The sequence below is a fragment of the Martes martes genome, assembly GCF_963455335.1.
Source record: "Martes martes genome assembly, chromosome: 4".
NCBI classification, from domain to species: domain Eukaryota; kingdom Metazoa; phylum Chordata; class Mammalia; order Carnivora; family Mustelidae; genus Martes; species Martes martes.
In genome coordinates, this window is record NC_137891.1 from 161,102,079 (window position 1) to 161,121,651 (window position 19,573).

The 19,573-nt window shown below is 43.2% G+C and overlaps 1 protein-coding gene across 1 annotated transcript in view; it reads left to right on the top strand.

The window, feature by feature from the left end:
• Window positions 1-7,962: 7,962 nt before the first annotated feature.
• Window positions 7,963-19,573, top strand: part of TRIT1 (tRNA isopentenyltransferase 1) — a 46,814-nt gene continuing 35,203 nt past the window's right edge. Inside the window, exon 1 of the mRNA XM_080799985.1 lies at window positions 7,963-8,186. Coding sequence (XP_080656111.1) covers window positions 8,013-8,186 — 174 coding nt within the window. The 5' untranslated portion in view covers window positions 7,963-8,012. The remainder of the gene's footprint in view (window positions 8,187-19,573) is intronic.

Below are 19,573 nucleotides of genomic sequence, written 5' to 3' on the forward strand. Positions count from 1 at the left end.
AGTCTCCCGTCAGATAAACTTTCCACTCCATCCCTGCTGCGTCCAGGTCACCAAACCTAGTTTGTAAGTAGCTGTTTGACAAAAAAAAAAAAAAAAAAAAAAAAAGGCTTGCATTGCTGGGATTCTCTTCTTAAAACTCCAGTTCCCTCTTTCAGTTCTAGTCACTCTGCTCCCAGTACACTTATCCTGCGTCTTTGATGCCATTTATCAAGAGACTACTTTGTTGGACTTCTCTCCCTTTCCTAGCCTTGAAAGAATTCAGGGGCCCTCTGGAAAATCATAGGGACTCCTAGATACGGGTACTGGTGTTAGTTGTTTTACATATCTTACTTCTCACAATAACCTAGGGAACAGTGTGGCATCAACCCCATTTCACAGATGAGCAAACAGAAGCTCAGACGCATTGAAATCATTTGCCCAAGCCCACACTGCTAGTGCCAGCCGCCTGTCTCCAAGCTTCAGCTCTTCTGAGTCCAGCTCTGCTGAAAAAGGAGTGGGAATAAAGCCATCTCCTGGGGGGAAGGGAGGGTGTTTCTGGAATGTGAAGTATTTTAAGCTCCTTCCTAGCTCATTTCTACAGACTCCTACCTCTATCTTTGTCTGAAAATAACCAGGAGTTTATTCCTGGATTTCAGAGAACAATTTCTACAAATTAGGTTTGACTCTGAATAGTACACCTAAGGGACTGGGCACCCAACCCAAGGACATGCACGTGGACAATAAAGGGGCAGCTGAGAAGCCACACTTAGTGTAGAAAAGAAAGGTCACCCTCCCTGTTAGACAATAAAAGGCTAACACGTGTGCTAATTCCTGCCCCTGTGGGAAGCTATTTTGGGGGGACTGAGACAGGTTGAACTATCTTAGATGTGCTGAATTTGCGTAAAGTGCTCAGGGGTTGGGATATTCCAGAATATTCACTTGAGAAGGGGGAGGGGAGGATGGAGATGGCTTTGTTGCTCTGGAGGATGATAGGAGGGAACAGAAAGAGGTTCTTTCTGAGGATAAGATAGCCAGTTGGAAGATGATTGATGAGTGGGTGTCTGACTGGGGAGGCCTGGAGAGGAGGTGTCAGCCGAAGTTCCACTGGGGGGTGAGCATTTCTACTTTAAGCCCGGTGGGCTGCTCTTGTTAATGTCTTTATTTGGAACTGCTGCCAAAGGGATCAACTGTATTAACGTTACCATTCTTTGGGCCAGGAAATGTAAATATGTTCTTAAAGTCTCTAATCAGGTGAGTTATTAAATAATTAGACTCAGTGCCAGGGGCCCAGTAGGTGCTCAGGAAGTGTTGGATTGCCTTTAAACCTGTAGGAAGAGGTACAGTTCAGTGGTCTCCCACACCCAACAGGTCTTAGTTCCAAATCTGGCTCTGCATTTTCCAGCTGCACCTTTGCCACCACCTTGGGCAAATTATGACCTTCTCTGTGAAACAGGTCTTAATAATAGCATCCACTTCATGGGGCTGCTGTGAGCAGTAGTAAGTGTTCAGGAAATGATTAGTGTTTTTCCAAGCATTTAGCAAGCCACACCTAGAATACAGATTAGTCATATTTGAAAAGCGATGGAAGAGACTGGTAAAATAAGGAATCTTCCCAGAAGGAGTACTTAAAGTAATGTGGAGTGCACAGAGTGATGCCTCAAGAGTAGCCAGAGACTGGGGAGCCTGAGCTAGGCACAGGGGGAAAGTGAGGCACAAGACCTGAGCTTCCAGCTGGTCCATGGCATCCCACGACCCATGACAGGCAGAAGCTGTTGAGTCTGGAATGCTGTGGCACTTGTGGGCCCTCCCTGTGTCCTTATTGGGCACTGTGGTACCTTCGAACTGAGCTGGGGTTAACTGACCCCATTTCTCCAGTTAAACCCTCAAATGTCTGTTTTGTTCAGGCAGTGACTCTCAAACTTGAGCATGCATTAAGGAACCCCCACCTCCCGCCCCCTGCTCCCACCTGATGCAGTAGGTCAGAGCCAGGAATATCTATGCCACTGACAAGCAAGCAGGAAGGTGGAATCCTGAAGAACACTGGAATGAAGAGTTGGAGACAGGTCCTGTGGAGATTTAAAAATATATATATTTTTATCCATATATTTCTATGGATAGATATAGAGATATAGAGATATCTTGTAATTATATATATGTATATATATATATATCTTGTAATTATCTTGTAATTGATATATATATATCTTGTTTTATATATATATATATATATATCTTGTAATTGTAGTTAGATATGTATGTATATCTCTATATCTCTATATCTATCCATAGAAGTAGGTGTAGATGGTATAGTACGATGGTTGAAAATGGGGATTTGGAGTTACTACCTGTGTGATGTTGGGCAAATTCCTTAGCTTCTCTGAGCCCTAGAAGTTTCCTTCTTCCCTGAAATGGATATGATATTAATACCTGCCTCACAAGACTGTTGTAAAGATTCAACAGGTAATTCTACATAAAACGCTTAGAATAGTGCCCGCCACACAGTGAGGACAGTGGTCTATGAAGCTAGGCTCCTTGTGGAAGTTCATGAGCGTGTGAACACGATCATGAGATAAGGCAGTACACGTCTCAGACGAGGGCTACAGGCCTCAGAAGGGGAAGAAAGCACTTTATTAGGAGTCATCAAGAAAGTTCTTTGTGAAGATACTGTGACTATAACTGGAACTGGAAATCCCTGCAAGCATGTAGCCAAATGAAGAGGAGGACGGTGTTCTGGGCGGAGGGAATAGTTTGGGGGGAAGAGGGGATGGGGGAGGTTGTATGGAGTCTTGGGGAATGGGGAAGAATCTGGTTTGATGTGCCGGCTGGGTGGTCATATTTTTACAAAACAAGAGCTGCACCGGATTTCTGAGAGGACCCTTTTGATTGTCAACTTCCTCAGTGGTTCTTTGAAATAGGGAAGTCAGGGAAAGAAACGGACTGTAGTTTGGGACACCGTGAGGTTTGCGGTGATGGGTCATACAAAATAGAGGACCCAACGGGAAGTTGAGGATGTGGTACAAAAGCTTTAGGAAGAGGTTTGCAAGGAAGGTACAGATTTGAGACTCCTCAGGATATAAAGATGATGAAGGCCCAACCTGCCGAGCCAGGAGAAAGAAAAGGGGCCAAAGGAGATATAGAGGAGAGGGTTTGAAAGAGCTATGAGATCAGGACTAGACAGGAGCTCTTTATGGCTTTTTCCCTTTTGTACTTCCCCCACTCTGATCTTACAGCCTTTGGGGCTTCACTGTGGGTGTGCAGGCCCTCTTAGACAGCTGAGAAGACCAGAAGTGAGCCCCCTCTGAGGACATTCTGGTGGGCTCTGGAGAAAACCCTGTAACTCAACTTGAGGTATAACAGAAACCTACAACATGGTGAGCTCCACTCTGGTGAGGGGAACCTCGCTTGTTTTGAGCAATTCTGAGCTCCCAAATTTGGATCGACAATTCGCCGGTAGAAACAGCAACCAATGAAAAGTATTGTGATGACTCACAGGCACTCAGCTGGGTTGTATCTTGTCCTCCACCAAACTCGTGTCTATCCAGAACCCATGAATGTGACCTTGTTTGGAAATAGGGTGTCTGCAGATGTAATCAAGTTCAGATGATGTCATAGTGGATTAAGGTGGGCTCTAATTCAATGACTGGCATCCTAGGGAGGGAGAAATGTGGAAGAGATACACACAGAGAAGATGGCCATATGAAGACAGAGGCGGGATTGGAGTCATGCTGCCACAAACCAAGGAATGCCAGCAACCATTGGAAGCTAGAAGAGGCAAAGAAGGATTCTTCCCTAGAGGGAGGCTTGGGACCGTGGCCCTGCCAACCCCTTGATTTTGGGCTTCTGGGGTCGAGAACGGTGAGAAAATAAATTTCTGTTGTTTTAAGCCACACAGTTTGTGGCAATGTGTTATAATAGCCCTAAGAGACCAATACAGGCACCAAGTTCATCATGAAATAATCTCACAAGATATATATTTTATTTGGGGTACCTAATTAGCATGGGGATCAGGCTAAAAAGGCACCTAGGGTTGTATAAAAAGCTAGTGTTTGTCTTCAACTCAACGAAAACAGATGCTTCAGACCTCCCATGGCACATTCCTCCTTCTGTCCTATCACAGCATCCTCTCGATTTCCATGTTGAACATTTAAGCTTTCTGGATGCTTCACTTTGAATTGCGCTTCCATTCCAATGGCTTCACTTTTAGCCTCCTCTAAAAAATTTTAAGTAAATTATTTAAAATATACAGAGGACAAGAAATAATATAATGAACACTAGCAAGTCAGATATCCCCTCTACCTCTGTGCATTTCCCCCTTTCTCTTTTTTTGCCATGTTCCCATGCCATCCCACCCCATGTACTGCTCTCAATTTTCTTTTTATTTTTTTAAAGATTTTATTTATTTATTTGACAGAGAGAGATACAGCAAGAGAAGGAACACAAGCAGGGAGAGTAGGAGAGAGGGAGAAGAAGGCTTCCCGCTGAGCAGGGAGCCCAAGGTGGGGGTCTATCCCAGGGTCCTGGGATCAGGACCTGAGCAGAAGGCAGATGCTAAATGACTGAGCCACCCAGGCACCACTGCTCTCAATTTTCTTTCTTTCTTTCTTTTTTAGGTTTTATCTATTTATTTGACAGACAGAGATCACAAGTAGGCAGAGAGGCAGTCAGAGAGAGAGAGAGGAGGAAGCAGGCTCCCTGCTGAGCAGAGAGCCTGATGCATGGCTGGATCCCAGGACCCTGAGATCATGACCTGAGCTGAAGGTAGAGGCGTTAACCCACTGAGCCACCCAGGTGCCCCTGCTCTCAGTTTTCTAAAGACGGTAAGACTGGTGCAGAGATTGTCCAGCCTGACCATACGTCTGTCCTATAGACAGACACTGTACAACATGCACACACTAGAGATAATAATTAGGTGGCTGGCTGTGGACTATCAGTAGGGGAGGCAAAGAATTATTACCCTCCAAGTAATTTGAATTCCCTAGTTCCTTATTCTTAAATTTTAGATATGCTCTGGACTGAAGCCATCCCAGCATTTTTACCTTTTCAACTAGAATCTCTTTACCCCAAATAATCTGTGAGCAGTAGAGTATGGGAGATGGGCTTCTCATCCTCCACCTCTAGATATACAATATACCTTAAGCGAGAGACTCCCTTTCCTCTTTGGTTATCTTTCAGAATATATTGAGCTACTTCTCTTCAGGCCTCAGAGAATGGGGAGAGGGATCAGGGCTAATACTTGGGCATAACTACAAATAGCTTTCTTTTCTCTCTCTCTCTCTCTCTCTTTTTTGTAATGACATTTTATTTTTTTAAAAGATTTTATTTATTTATTTGACAGACAGAGATCACAAGTAGGCAGAGAGGCAGGCAGAGAGAGAGGAGGAAGCAGGCTCCCCGCTGAGCAGAGAGCCCAATATGGGGCTCGATCCCAGGATCCTGGGATCATGACCTGAGCCGAAGGCAGAGGCTTTAACCCACTGAGCCACCCAGGCGCCCCCCATAAGTGCATTTTATGTTTTTAAAATAAATTCTTATTAATTCTTGGTCCTAGACTACAATTTCCCAATTTTCCCTTGAACTTAAACATACCAATGAGGGTTTCAAGTTACAGATTATCTTGAAGAAACTATTCTTAGTATAATTTAGAGTTCAGAACATCATTAGGGAGACAAACAGAGGTACAAAGGAAATAGCCTAAAGGTATTTAAAAAATATGTTCCTATTCTCTTGGGGTAGGACTGGTAGAATTAAAGCAAATGGAAATGGTATGTTGTTTTTCTCACCTCTCCTGATTTGTTTTGGACCATGGGCTCCATTCCGATTTAGGAGTCTTTCCTGCTCAGCATTTCAGTGATAATTCTCCCCATGGTCTATAGGATCCCTGTTCTCTTTGTTTCTATAGCAACAGTCCCGTGTTGCTTGGCTAGAAGCAATTTGCTGCTGCTGTGGTGAAGCCCCATTTTTTCATTCCTTTCTCCCCAGTTGCCTTGGTAACCGGCTTCTCCCTCTTTGGGTCTCTCAGTGGTAAATTCCACTCCCCTCTTTTTTTCTCTCTCTAGTAACAGTCACCTGGTCATGACTTGGACAGTGCTTTACCATCTGTGAGTGAGCACACTCTGTCATGGTCAGATTGTCATCATGAAATTAGCCTCCCTTTTGCTTTATTTGCATCATTTCTCCTGCCTGCCATCTTTCTAGTGGTTGTCATGGTAACCGTACCCTCTGAAAGTCTCCAGGCAAAGGCTCTACAGTTAACAACCATCATGTGAGAGTGTCTGCCAATATACGGCCACACATCTCGATTTTAAAACCAGCCCCAGGCGGGTACCACAAATTGGAGAGAACAGGCTTTTGATCAAAGCAGACTGGATTGAGAAAAGGAGGGACAAGGTACCCTAGGTTCTGATGTTCTCCAAACAATACATGTGGCTACAAGGTTTAGGTTTAGGTTTAGGCTGGGTCTGCAAGAGTGGCCATTATGCCAGCAGTGATCCAAGCAATGGAGAAATGTATTGACAGTTATTCCAGGCAGGCCTATCATATGCTCTAAACTTCCAGGGGGTAATTCCTCTGACCCAAGGGATCCGGGTGATATGACCTGAGAGCTAGGCAGAGACAAGTGATCTCAGGCAGAAAAAAAATTAACCCTTAAATTGGCTAACAAGGGGTTAGTAGAAAGTGTATTTAGGTAATTTACATGGTCTGAAAATTTTTCTGGCCTTAGGTTGCTGCTCTTACCTCTTTAGTGAGGCAGATGGGGTGTTACCATTATAATAATACGAAGTGTTCAACAAATGGTGGTCATTCTGTGCTAGGGTATTGTAGCAGGTACTTTTCAGATATAACTTCAATTTATCCTTATGACAGTCCTGAGATGTATTTCATGATAAAACTGAGGCTAAAAGGTAAAGTTAATTGTGTGAGGTCACGCAGCAGCTGATAAGTAGCAAAACTGAGATTTGAACCGTGGTCTATGATTTCAAAGCTTGCTCTTTCTTTCTTGGATTTTATTTTATTTATTTGAGATAGAGAGAGAGAGAACATGAGTCGGGGAAGAGGGGCAGAGGGAGAGGAAGAGGGAGAAGCAGACTCCCCACTGAGCAGGGAGCCTATTGTGGGGCTCAATCCCAGGACCCTGGAATCATGACCTGAGCTGAAGGCAGATGTTTAATTGACTGAGCCACACAGGCGTCCCAGGTTGTAGGGTTTCCTGAATTTTGGTCCTCTGGTCTCCACTTTAATCTGAGGGTTACTACTCCTTTACCCTTTCTTCCTTCCTTATTTTTCCTCTTCATATTTTGTGGGTTGTTTACTTGCTGTTCTTAACCCATTTCTTGCTTCTTTTCACCAAAAAGGAGAAAACTTTTGTCCTGCCTTCTGATTGTGTCTGGCTTTGCGTTTTGGGATAAAAATGTTAGAGCAGCCTCCCTTGCCTGAGAGCTGGGCAGATCTGATCCTAGAGAACGCCACACATCTAGCTCACTGGCTCCAGCAGTAGATAGGCAAACCACTCTCCTTTCCATTTAACAATTATTGGGTATCTTTCTGTATCAGACACTGTGCTAGGCACTGGAGATACAGCAATGACCTAGGCAGAATCTGTTCCTTGCCTTTATGGAGCTAACAGCCTGGACTGGAAATCAGACAATACACAAGAAATCAGTATGTATTTTTATATTGTAATTAGTGGTATGAAGAAAAGAACTAGGTGCCGTGAAAGAAAAAATAACAGGGCTAGACTTGAGATAGGACCTCCATCCCTCATTTAAGAGAGGAGATAGTTTTTAAAAATCAATCTTTTTAATAAATTGATTATCAGTTATTAAAAAAAAAAAAAAAAGGAGAGAAGAGATTGTCGAGCCTCTGATACCACCAAGCTGATGGCAGGCATATCGGAAGCTTCTTAAGCTTGGAAACCTTGGTCTTGCCCCACCTACTCCTCCTCTGTTCCTCCTCACGGAACCCTAGGTATGCGCAGGCGCACTGACGGTTGCCATGGGGACAGCTGCTCCCGCGCAATCGCAGATATCTTCAAGATGGCGGCGGCTGCGGCTGCACGAGCAGTTTCTGTGGGCGCCGGGCTACGGGGTCTGCCACGGAAACTGCCTCTTGTAGTGATTCTCGGGGCCACGGGCACAGGCAAATCCACCCTGGCGTTGCAGCTAGGCCAGCGGCTCGGTGGCGAAATCGTTAGCGCTGACTCCATGCAGGTAAGAGTGCGGTTGGCCCCGGGCCTGCGAAACCCAGAGGCCGCCTGCGGGCCTCTGGTCGAGTGGATGCCCTGTCGCATGGTGGTAGTGGGTGAACCCCGAGGCTTGTGGGGCGGAGTGAAGGGAGCCCATGATTACTAGATGCCCACCATGTACCAGACGTAGTGTCAGGCGATTGAGTCAGTTTCCTCATTTGCTTCTACGACGTTGCTGTTGATAGATGCTATCTCCCTTGACGCTTGAGGGAATTCACCTAGGGGGATGAAACGGCTTTCTCCGTGTCACATAGCGAATAAGGGAAGGAGATGGCATTTGAACCTACAGGGTTGACAGGCGTCCAATAAATACCTGTTGAATGAAAATTGTTACAGCGCTTTTGCTAATTAGAGTACTCAGCGACAGCGGTATAAATCGGTTACCATCTATGAGTAACTCCTGAGGGAATGGAACAGGGTGGATATTCAGGAGACCTGCATTCTAGTTCCGAATCTGCCATCGACCGCGTGAGCTTAATGTATCTGTAAAGTAAAAAAAATGGCACCTACCTCCCAGGGCTGTGGTGGTTAATAAGTGAGAGCATGAGTTTTAGAATGGAGAGTAGGGTCCTGAAAAGGCCGGGGCCAGGCACCTGGTAAGTGTTTAAGTTGAGATTTTTAACTCCCTACTGGCTGATGGGAGTCAGGAGGCTTTGTCCTCTTCCTTGAGTTAGAGGGAAGCCGAGGAGGGTAATACACCTGGCCCCTGGGTGCATTTGGGCTTGGGTTGAGAGTGGGTGACATTTTGGGTAAATCTGTGATGGAGGAATTGTAAACCCTATTTATTGAAGGTAATTTGCAGTTAATGAATTTTTAAAGAGTAAATGAGATGCTTGATGTGAAATGCCTGCCACTGAGTCTGGTATCTACCTGATGGGTACTCAGCAAGGAAAGGCATTCCTTCTCCCTACTACACCCGATAAACCTCTGGGTATGGTTTCTACCTTTATTAATTCATTTGGAGTGACATGGCCATCAACACACAAATGATTAGGATAATTCAACAAATGTTAGTTTGCAGCCTTTATTTTGTGTCAACTTCGAGAGACAGACTTTACCCCAAATCCCAGCCCTGTCTTTTCTAAGATATGTGACTTCAGCCTGACCTCTTTGTGCCTTTGTTTCTTCTGTAAAATAGGAAGAAGAATACCAATAACACAACATAATTGTGATGATTGATGTGATAAAGTGCGTAAAGCATTTAATACAAGATATGGTGCATGGTGCTAAAAATATAAGTGCTATTTTCTGCAAGGCCCTTTGGAAAGAGAAAATCACAGTCCCCTTCCTCAGGGAGTTTTAGTCCAGCTAAACATGAAACAGAGCAATTAGAAAGTGTTTGAACTATGATATTAATGATGCTTTGCAAGGTGGATGGGGTAGGGAGGAGAGAAACTACAAATGTTAGATTTTATACTAAACCATATAGTTTCTGAGAAGGGAGAAATCCATGAAGGCTCATATAGTTAGTCATGTAAAGCTCTCTGAAAAGGGACTTGAAAGGTGAAGTTTAGATAGATAAGAAGAAAAGGCATGTCAAAGGAAGGAACATGAATGAAGATTTAGGTGAATATGTAGGACAGTGAATGTAGAACAGTGTGAATGTAGGACAGTGAAAGGAGGATGTTCATTAGGTATTGTAGATATTGTGGATGGAATGGAGAATGAGTAACATGATGAAGGCAGTGTGTAAGAAGCATTCATTTGTGAACAGTATGCACAATGAATTGGATGTGGGGGTGGGTGTTAGGAATGCAGGGGAAGGGAGAGGTGTACCTTAAAAAAATTTTTTTTTAAATTTATTTGACAGACAGAGATCACAAGTAGGCAGAGAGAAAGGGGGAAGCAGGCTCCCCGCCGAGCAGAGAGCCCGACGCAGGGCTCGATTCCAGGACCCCGAGATCATGACCCGAGCTGAAGGCAGAGGCTTTAACCTACTGAACCACCCAGGTGCCCTTAACTTTTTTTTTTTTAAAGATATATTTATTTGAGAGCGAGAGAGAGTGTACTTGAGCAAGCTGGGGGAGAGGGAGAGAATCTTAAAGCAGATTCCTCTCTGAGTGTGGAGCCTACCATGGGGCTCGATCCCAGGACCCTGAGATCATGACCTGAGATGAAATCAAGAGTTGGACACTTAACTTACTGAGACACTCAGGTGCCCCAAGATGTAATGTTTTTTTGAAGGTATTATCATGTTACAGTGAGCTGGTCACTGATTGAATTCTTCAAAGAAGAATGAAGGACATAATAGACTGAGGATTCAGGTTTGTATGCCTGGGAGAGTCTGGTGAGCCTTGGAATCAGGAAGATTTGGCAGGGCACAGTGGGAGTAGCAACAGGACATCAAAGGGGAAAGTCTGCTGGGTGGGTGGAGAGTGTGCAGCAGGTGTGACTCCACTTCAAGACTCTTGTACTTACTGCCTCTGCCTGGTGGCACTTATTCCTCTATTTAACCATGTGGCTTGCTTTCTCTTTTCATTCATGTCTTTACTGAGATGTCCTCTTACTGAGGGCTTCTCTGATCATCCCATTTAAAATAACACGTCACTGGGGCGCCTGGGTGGCCCAATCATTGGGCATTTGCCTTCTGCCCGGGTCATGATCCCAGCATCCTGGGATTGAGCCCCATGTTGGGCTCCCTGCTCCACGGGAAGCCTGCTTCTCACTCTCCCACTTCCCCTGCTTGTATTCCATCTCTCACTGTCTGTCTCTCTCTCTGTCAAATAAATAAATAAAATCTTTAAAAATAAAAAATAAAATAACACACCACCAATCCCTGTTCCCTATCTTTCTTATATAGCAAACAGTCCTTGTCAGGGGAATGTTCCCAGTAAATCATCTTAATTTTACATCTTCTTCTTCTTTTTTTTTTTTTTTTAAGATTTTACTTATTTATTTGAGAGAGAACACACAAGCATGAACGGTGGGGAGGGGCAGAAGGAGAGGGCAAAGCAGACTCCCTGTGAAGCGGGAGGCCTGACATGGGGCTCCATCCCAGGACCCTGGGATCATGACCTGAGCCAAAGGCAGATGCTTAACTGACTGAGATACCCAGGTGCCCCAATTTTACATCTGTTTTAAGTAAGTTAGTGTGTTCTGGCCATGAGTGCCGTATATAGCTCTGTAATAGCTGTTATCCATATCTCAGGAGTGTTTCTTTTCTCATAACTGTGTACCTTAAGGTTGAGGTTGCCAGAGGTGGTATTTGGTGTAAAATAGGTCATGTCAATGTGCCTTGTATAGTGCTGATGATATGGTAGACCCTTAATATTTGATGAAATATTTTAAAGAATATTTTATTTATTTATTTGACAGAGAGAGAAAGACAGCAAGAGAGGGAACACAAGCAGAAGGAGTGGGAGAGGGAGAAGCAGGCTTTCCGTTGAGCAGGGAGCCTGATGGGGGCTGGATCCCAAGACCCTGGGAGCATGACCCAAGCCGAAGGCAGATACCTAATGACTGAGCCACCCCGTGCCCTGGATGAAATATTTGTTGGCTTGCCTTATTAAAACAGCACATCTTGATCCATTCAGATTTTTTCCTGTGGTAATATAAGTAACTAAAATATAAGACTTAAATTTCTTTCATCCTAGGGATGCCATGAGGATTAATTAATGTATGAAAACACTTGGAACATTATCCAGCTTTCTGAACTGGCTATAGATTGTGTTTAGTTTTGATTATATCATGGATATTTGTAACATTTCCTCTTGGTCCCTATTGGAAAACTTTGACCTTTGATTTTACTTTTCAGTCTAAATAATGATATAAAGTATCACAGACCCATTTACGTGGCCATACACAATTCTTCATTTCTACCTTTGCTTACATGCCCCTGTTACCTGTTTCACTTGTTTTTTATCCAGAGAAGAGAGATGGCACTTTTTAGTGACTTGAGGTTGACTCAATTTTTGGTAAGCATGTGAATAAAATGATGTTTAAGGAAAGAATTGAAGTATAATGGACACACGTTGTATTTTCAGTTTCAGGTGTACAAAGTGATATTCTTTAAAAAAAAAAAAATGACATTCTTAGTGTTGGATTACCAGCTCCTTGAAAGAGCATTTTCAATTGCGAATAAATACACAGGCAGAATGATAATAATAACTTAAATTTGTATAGCAGATTTGTTTATAAAATACTTACAGATGCTTTATATTCTCACAATAACCTTGTAAGGTAGATACTGTCATTTCACAGGTAAGGAAACAGGCTTTGCAATAAGGTCTTACGGTAAGTAGCAAACCTGGAGTTGAACATCGTTGTTTATTTTCCATGCCCACCGCCTTGTCCACAGAAAACCATCCCCTGTAGATGAGGCAGGAGCAGTGGTGCTCAGTCATTAGAGAGTTATTTCTCCCCCCCCCAAATATTTTATTTATTTGACACAGAGAGAGAGAGACAGTGAGAGACGGAACCCAAGCAGGGGGAGTGGGAGAGGGAGAAGCAGGCCCCCAGCTAGGCAAGGAGCCTGATGCGAGGCTCGATCCCAGGTTGCTGGCATCATGACCTGAGCCGAAGGCAGATGCTTAATGACTGAGCCACCCAGGTGCCCCGAGAGTATTTCTTCTTCTTCTTCTTCTTTTTTTTTTTTTTAATTTATTTGACAGAGATTACAAGTAGGCAGAGAGGCAGGCAGAGAGAGAGAGGAGGAAGCAGGCTCCCTCGCGGGGCTCGATCCCAGGACCCTGGGATCACAACCCGAGCTGAAGGCAGAGGCTTTAACCCACTGAGCCACCCAGGCGCCCCCGGAGAGTATTTCTTAACTTGTGTGCCACTCTTCTTTCCCAGGAGTGTGCTACATTTTGATCAGGATTGAAAATGTATTTTAGGGTTCATATTGTGAGTTGTAGTGTGAATTCATGGTGATGTCTGTCTGGTGGAGTGTTTGGAGCTTAGTGGTGGCCATGTAATGGGCGGCTTAAGGGGATAAAACTTGCTGCAACTAAGAGATATAATTTAATGTCAGTAATTTAATGATACCTGGAGAGAATGTTTACTGAAACCAAAGAGAAACTTGGCCTTGTGGAGAGCCTAGATGGAGCAGTAAACTTTGTTATATAGCCACACAGACCAAAAAGTAACCAAATGGAAAGTGTGATAATTAGAATGTTCTTTCAAGGTTCCAAGTTGATTTTTTAAAAAACAAATATTTGCATTTTAATCCTTTTGGAATGATGTCTAGAATTTTGTATTTTGTAAGTGTAATAGTAATTCAAAAAGGATTGCAAGATACTGTCTTTTTTTTTTTTTTTTAAGATTTTATTTATTTATTTATTTGACAGAGAGGAGAGAGAGAGAGACACTCAGAGAGGGAACACAAGCAGGGGGAGTGGGAAAGGGAGAAGCAGGCTTTCCGCTGAGCAGGGAGCCTGACACAGGGCTCTATCCCAGGACCCTGGGATCAGGACCTGAGCCGAAGGCAGATGCTTAACGACTGAGCCACCCAGATGCCCCAAAACACTGTCTTAAAATTTAAATTGTCTTGCACCTCATACTTACTTTGTTATCCCTTTGTTCTACCTTATCTGTAGGGAGATCCCTTTGTCCTACCTTTACTGTAGGGCCATCCCTGTTGGGGCAGTTCCCTTCCAGGGAAAGCAATTATTTTTGTAAACATTGAATAAGTAAGTGCTTTAAGTATTGAGGTAGCTTCTTTGAGGGAAAATGACAGTGGAGTGTTAAGGGTAGTATATCTAGGATGATAAATGTTGTCCTGGAGCCTAATGGTGACTTGCCTCTGTAGCCATGTAGCATATGAAGGTCCTGCCTGGCTTTTTGCTCCCCATTCTCATGCACTTAATTTGTTGAGTGGGACGTCAGAAACACTCTGAGGAATTACTTAGGGACTACTGCTGGACTCTGCTTTGGATTTCTGCATGGCAGGTGTGACAAAAGTGAAAAACAACATTTGTGCTTAATTTCCTGAGTTTTCCAAACCCCAATTTCACAAATTATAGAAACTAAATATTGTTAATCAGTGGTAAGAGTCTGCTTTTAAGGAGGGACAGGTAATGCAATCCCTGTTTTCCAGGATGGAAAAACTGAGGCCCAGAAGATTAAAGAACACGCTAGAGATCTCGCTGCAAGACACTGGTACACCTGGGAATTGGATCTAGGTCTTCTGACTCCGGTGTAGTGTCTGATATATTGCAGGAAGATGATACTGAAGGTCTTCTTTTCAGTCTGAGTCTTTTTCTTGGCATGTAAATTCAAGGTACAATGCATCGCCTTCAGTCACTGGATGAAACATTGTACTGAGAAACATGAAGGCACTTGCCAAAAGATGTACAATGACTGCCTGGAAATACAGACTGCCAACTATATGCCAAGAGAAAAATAAACAAAGTGTTCTATTTGGGTTTATAGAGAGGAAGTATCTCTAATGCCTTAGTTCTTCAAGTCCTGTGGAGAAGCAGTAGTCATACATAGGAGCACAGTTCCCTTTGTGTTTGTCTAAACCTACAAGAGGAGAAGCAAATGATTTTTGGCAATCTGACTTGTGAGCAGGCTGTGTGTCATCTAATAGACGCAGAGTTCTGCGTTCTTTTTGTCTGCTTTGGGACATAATTTAGGACCAGTTTTTTTTTTTTTTTTAAACCAAAGGACTGTTTGTCTTATAGTGCTCAAGGGAGATCTGGGATGCATGGGGGAGGGATATGAAAGGAGAGATGGGAGGGTAGATCACAGTGGCTTAGTAGGACATGAAGTAAAAGTCACAAAAACCTGTTACCCAGGAGAGATGGGAGCTATCTGGAGGCTCTTTGCAGAGAAAGAGGGGGAAGCAGGCTCCCTGCTGAGCAGAGAGCCCGATGTTGGGGTTTGATCCCAGGACCCTGAGATCATGACCTGAGCTGAAGGCAGAGGCTTAACCCACTGAGACACCAGGCGCCCCCCAGAAGCGATCTTTAAAAAAAAAATATATCTTAGCCTGCCAGGAGGCTAAGAAGGAAATCTCAAAATTTTTGATTCATCTAAAAAATCTGTATGAGTTTCTAGATCCCTTAGATCACCTCCATTGTGACTGAATTTAGTTTTCCTTTGCCTACAGTATTAAACCTGGGTGGGTTGTTCATATACTGTATATTCACTTTTTTGCAGCTAAGGGAAGAACTCTGGAATCAAACATCCTATGTTATGTAAGGAAAGAGAAGTTGCCACTGGCCAAATGAGAAACCATAGGCGAGCATAGATGGGACTTGCAGGTTCCGATTTGTGAGGATGAAATGCTGCCCTGATGTTTCCGTGCCTGGGGCAAGGTGCTGAAACTGCTCTTATTCAAAAGGAGTATACATTCGAGACATGCAAGTTATTTGGGGTAAATAGGAATTCACCTATGTGATTTGTATGTGGCTTACCTAAGTTGGTTTTGGTTTCTTGTGTAGTTTGAATTCTTCAGATAAATTTGAATCAGACTGTGGTCTTGTTTGCCTCCTTGCTTACTTTTGGGGTTCTGGTTCTGAGCTAGAGCTTCACCACTGCTATTTCCTCATTGTGGGATCCAAAGTTCAAGGTCTTACCATGAATAATCATCATCATCATCACAACATAGAAGACAATTATAGTGTATATGCCAGGTACTGTTCTAAAAGTTTGACATATATTACCTAATTTAATCTCCTCACCACAGCCTTGTGAGGTAGGCACTATTATCATCTCAGGCCTACAGAAAATTACTTTCTTGAGCCCTCATCTCTGCTTTTCTATGTTTTTTCCTCCACCTCTTTGTATTTGTCCATCCTGTATCCCATTCTTTTTTTTTTTTTAAGATTTTATCCATTTATTTGAGAGAGAGCTTGTGAGTGAGAGAGCACAAGCAGAGGGAGAGGGAGAAGCAGACTTCCCACTGAGCAGGGAGCCCGACGTGGGTCTTGATCTCAGGACCCCGAGATCATGACCTGAGCCGAAGGCAGCCGCCTAACCTACTGAGCCACCCAGGCGCCCCCGCATCCTGTTCTTTTCCTCTGTGTCACTGTATACATTTTATCAGGCAGAGGAGAAAGACTGTTTCCTGACAAAAGAACAGCATGAGCAAAGCTTGTGTGTTTTCAAGGAGTGACGAGCAATTATCTGGCATAGAGGATGCTTGAGGGACAGTAGTTGGTGGTGAAACTAAAAATATAAGACCCTGTGAACAAATTGTAGAGGCCCTTGAAAGGAATGCCAGGAGGTGTGGGGTTTTAAACATGGAAGTGACAGTGAATCTGTTTCGTTGGGTAATTCTGATGGCGAAGTGAAGAGTGGGTTAGAGAGGGATAACAAGCTAAGGGTTTGGTTACATGAGCCTGGATGAGAGGGGCTGGTGTTGGACTGTGGCTAGGGAGAAGAGGTAACCATTTTGGCATTTTGGAGGCAGAATCTAGGATTTTGGTTATTAAACTGGAAGTATGAGAAAAAATGATAGAGAACAAAGCCTTTTAGATTTCGAAAAAAGAGACATGCTTCTTGAAAAAAATCCAGATTAACACAGAAAAGTACAAATACCATAGTCTTAGCATCCGGAGGTAACCTTAACCATGATTTTGACTGCTCTTATGTACCTCACATAAGTGGAATCAAAAATATTTCTTTTGTGACTGGCTTATTTCACTTAGCATAATGTCCTCAAGGTTCATCTAATTTTATATAAATTGACTCATACATTTCATATTCTGTATCTTGCTTGCCTTAACAATATGTTATGGATATTTTTATGTTTTTATGTTGGGTTTATGTATGTTATCTTTTTTTTTTTTTTTTGAAGATTTTATTTATTTATTTGACAGACAGAGATCACAAGTAGGCAGAGAGGCAGGCAGAGAGAGAGAGGGGAAAGCAAGCTCACCACTGAGCAGAGAGCCCAGTGTGGGTCTTGATCCCAGGATCCTGGGATCATGACCTGAGCCGAAGGCAGAGGCTTTAACCCACTGAGCCACCCAGGTGCCCCTGTGTATGTTATCTTTTTATTTTTTTAAAGATTTTATTTTTATTTAACAGAGAGATCACAAGTAGGCAGAGAGGCAGGCAGAGAGGGGGAAGCAGGCTCCCCGCTGAGCAGAGGGCCTGATGTGGAACTTGATCCCAGGACCCTGAGATCATGACCTGAGCCGAAGGCAGAGGCTTAACCCACTGAGCCACCCAGGCAGCCCTCTTTATGTGTTAATGTAACTGTACATCAGTGGTCTCAATCTGGGGTCATTTTGCCCCCTCAGGGCACCTTTGCAATTTCTGGAGACATTTTTGGTTGTAACAACTGGGGAGGTGGGTTCCTGACGTCTAATGAGTAGAGATCAGGAGTGCTGCTATAGATCCTACTATGCATGAAACAGCTCCTCACAACAAAGAATTATTTGGCCCAAAATATCAATATATTATACTGAAGTTTAGAAACTCTGTTCTACATTATTATTGTTGTTTGTTAAATTTTGATGTAATTATAGATTTACATAAGAGTTTCAAAGATAGCAGAGAGTTCTTGTATACCCTTTCCCCAACTTCTCCTAAAATTAGCATCATATATCATCTTGGTACATCTGCCAAAATTAAGAAATTGACATAGTTGTAGTACTTTCAACTGTAGAGTTTATTTGGATTTCACCAGTTTTTCTACTAATATCTTTCTTCTGTTTTGGGGATCCTATCTAGGGTCCCATGTTGCCTTTGGTCATCGTTCTCTTTTGGCTCCTCCAGTCTGTAGCAGTTTCTCAGGTGTTTCCAGTCTCTGACTTCTGAAGGGTACTACTGGCCAGCTCTTCTGTAGACTATTTCTCAATTTGGGTTTGTCTGATGGTTTCTAATGATTACACTAGCATTACAGATTTTGGGAAAGCATACCGCAGAGGTGAAGTACCCTTCTCATTACATCATATCAGGGCATGATGGCAATGTGACTTATTTCTGGTGATGTTAACCTTGATCATTTAGTTTGGGATGTGTCTGCCAGATTTCGCCACTGTGAAGTCCCTTTCTGTACTCTATTTGTTAGAAATGACTTGCTGGGGCGCCAGGGTGCCTTACTCGTTGTCTGCCTTCAGCTCAGGTCATGATCCCAGGACAGCCCTGCGTTGGGCTCCCTGCTCAGCGGGAAGCCTGCTTCTCCCTCTCCCACTCCCCCTGCTTCTGCCTTTTTTGCTGTCTCTCTCTCTGTCAAAAAAATAAATAAAATCTTCAAAAAAAAAAAAAAGAAAGAAAGAAATGAGGTGCTAAGTTTAGCCCACACTGAAGGGGAGAGGATTTAAGCTAGGAAACATATGTGCACTATTCCATGTGTACACAAATCTCTATGTTTATGTCAGTATCTGCGTATATATGAAAATAAACATGGGTTTATACCAGTATCTCTGACTCTACTGTGGCACCACAAGGTTCATTCTAATGTTTCTTTCCTTGCCCATTTGTGCCTTCTTTCTTAGAGAGTAAGAAATTTGGTTCTCATTGTCTATAATGTATTTACCAGTTTGTGCAACCTGTGTAGTAGTTTGCAGTAGTTACTTAGGTGAGAAACAAACTTCCCAGTTAGGTATAATGTTTGTGTGTAGTTCTTTTTGCTCATTTTAGCCTTATAGTATCCAGTCACAAGAACGTTTTACACAGTTACTTAGGTAAGCTCCTTTTCTCCCTTCCACTGCCCTTCAGTGAAGTCATTCTGTACATTTGTAATACAGGTAGATTCATTTGTTGCAGTCTGTATTCTATCCTGGGATCCCCAGACATTCTGTTTTTTTTTTTTTTTTTTTTTTTTTAATTGCCTATAGTAAAGTGCATTCTTTGTTGAGTACAGTTTTATGGTTTTTTTTTTTTTTAAGATTTTATTTATTTGACAGAGACACAGTGAGAGAAGGAACACAAGTGGGGGAGTGGGAGAGAGAGAAGCAGGCTTCCTGCCAAGCAGAGAGCCAGATGCCGGGCTTGATCCCAGGACCCTGGGATCATGACCTGAGCCGAAGGCAGATGCTTAATGACTGAGCTACCCAGGCGCCCCAGTTTTATGGGTTTTGATAAATACAGTCAGGTACCCACCTTTACAGTACCATATTGAAGTTCCATCACTCTAAAAATTGCCTTGTGTGGCCTCTGTAGTCAGCTCTTCTACCTATCTCGACTTTCAACCACCACTGATTTGTTTTCTATCCCCATCCTTTTGCCTTTTCCAGAATGTAGTGTACGTGGAGTCATACAATATGCAGCCCTTTGGGGTCCGACTTTTTCACTTAGCAGAGTATATTTTATTATTTATTTTTGTTTATTACTTTAAAATCTCTCATTTATTTATTTGTCATAGAGAGTGCAAGCAGGGGGAGCCACAGGCAGAAGGAGAGGGAGAAGCAGGCTCCCTGCTGAGCAAGGAGCCTGGTGCAGGACTCTATCCCAGGA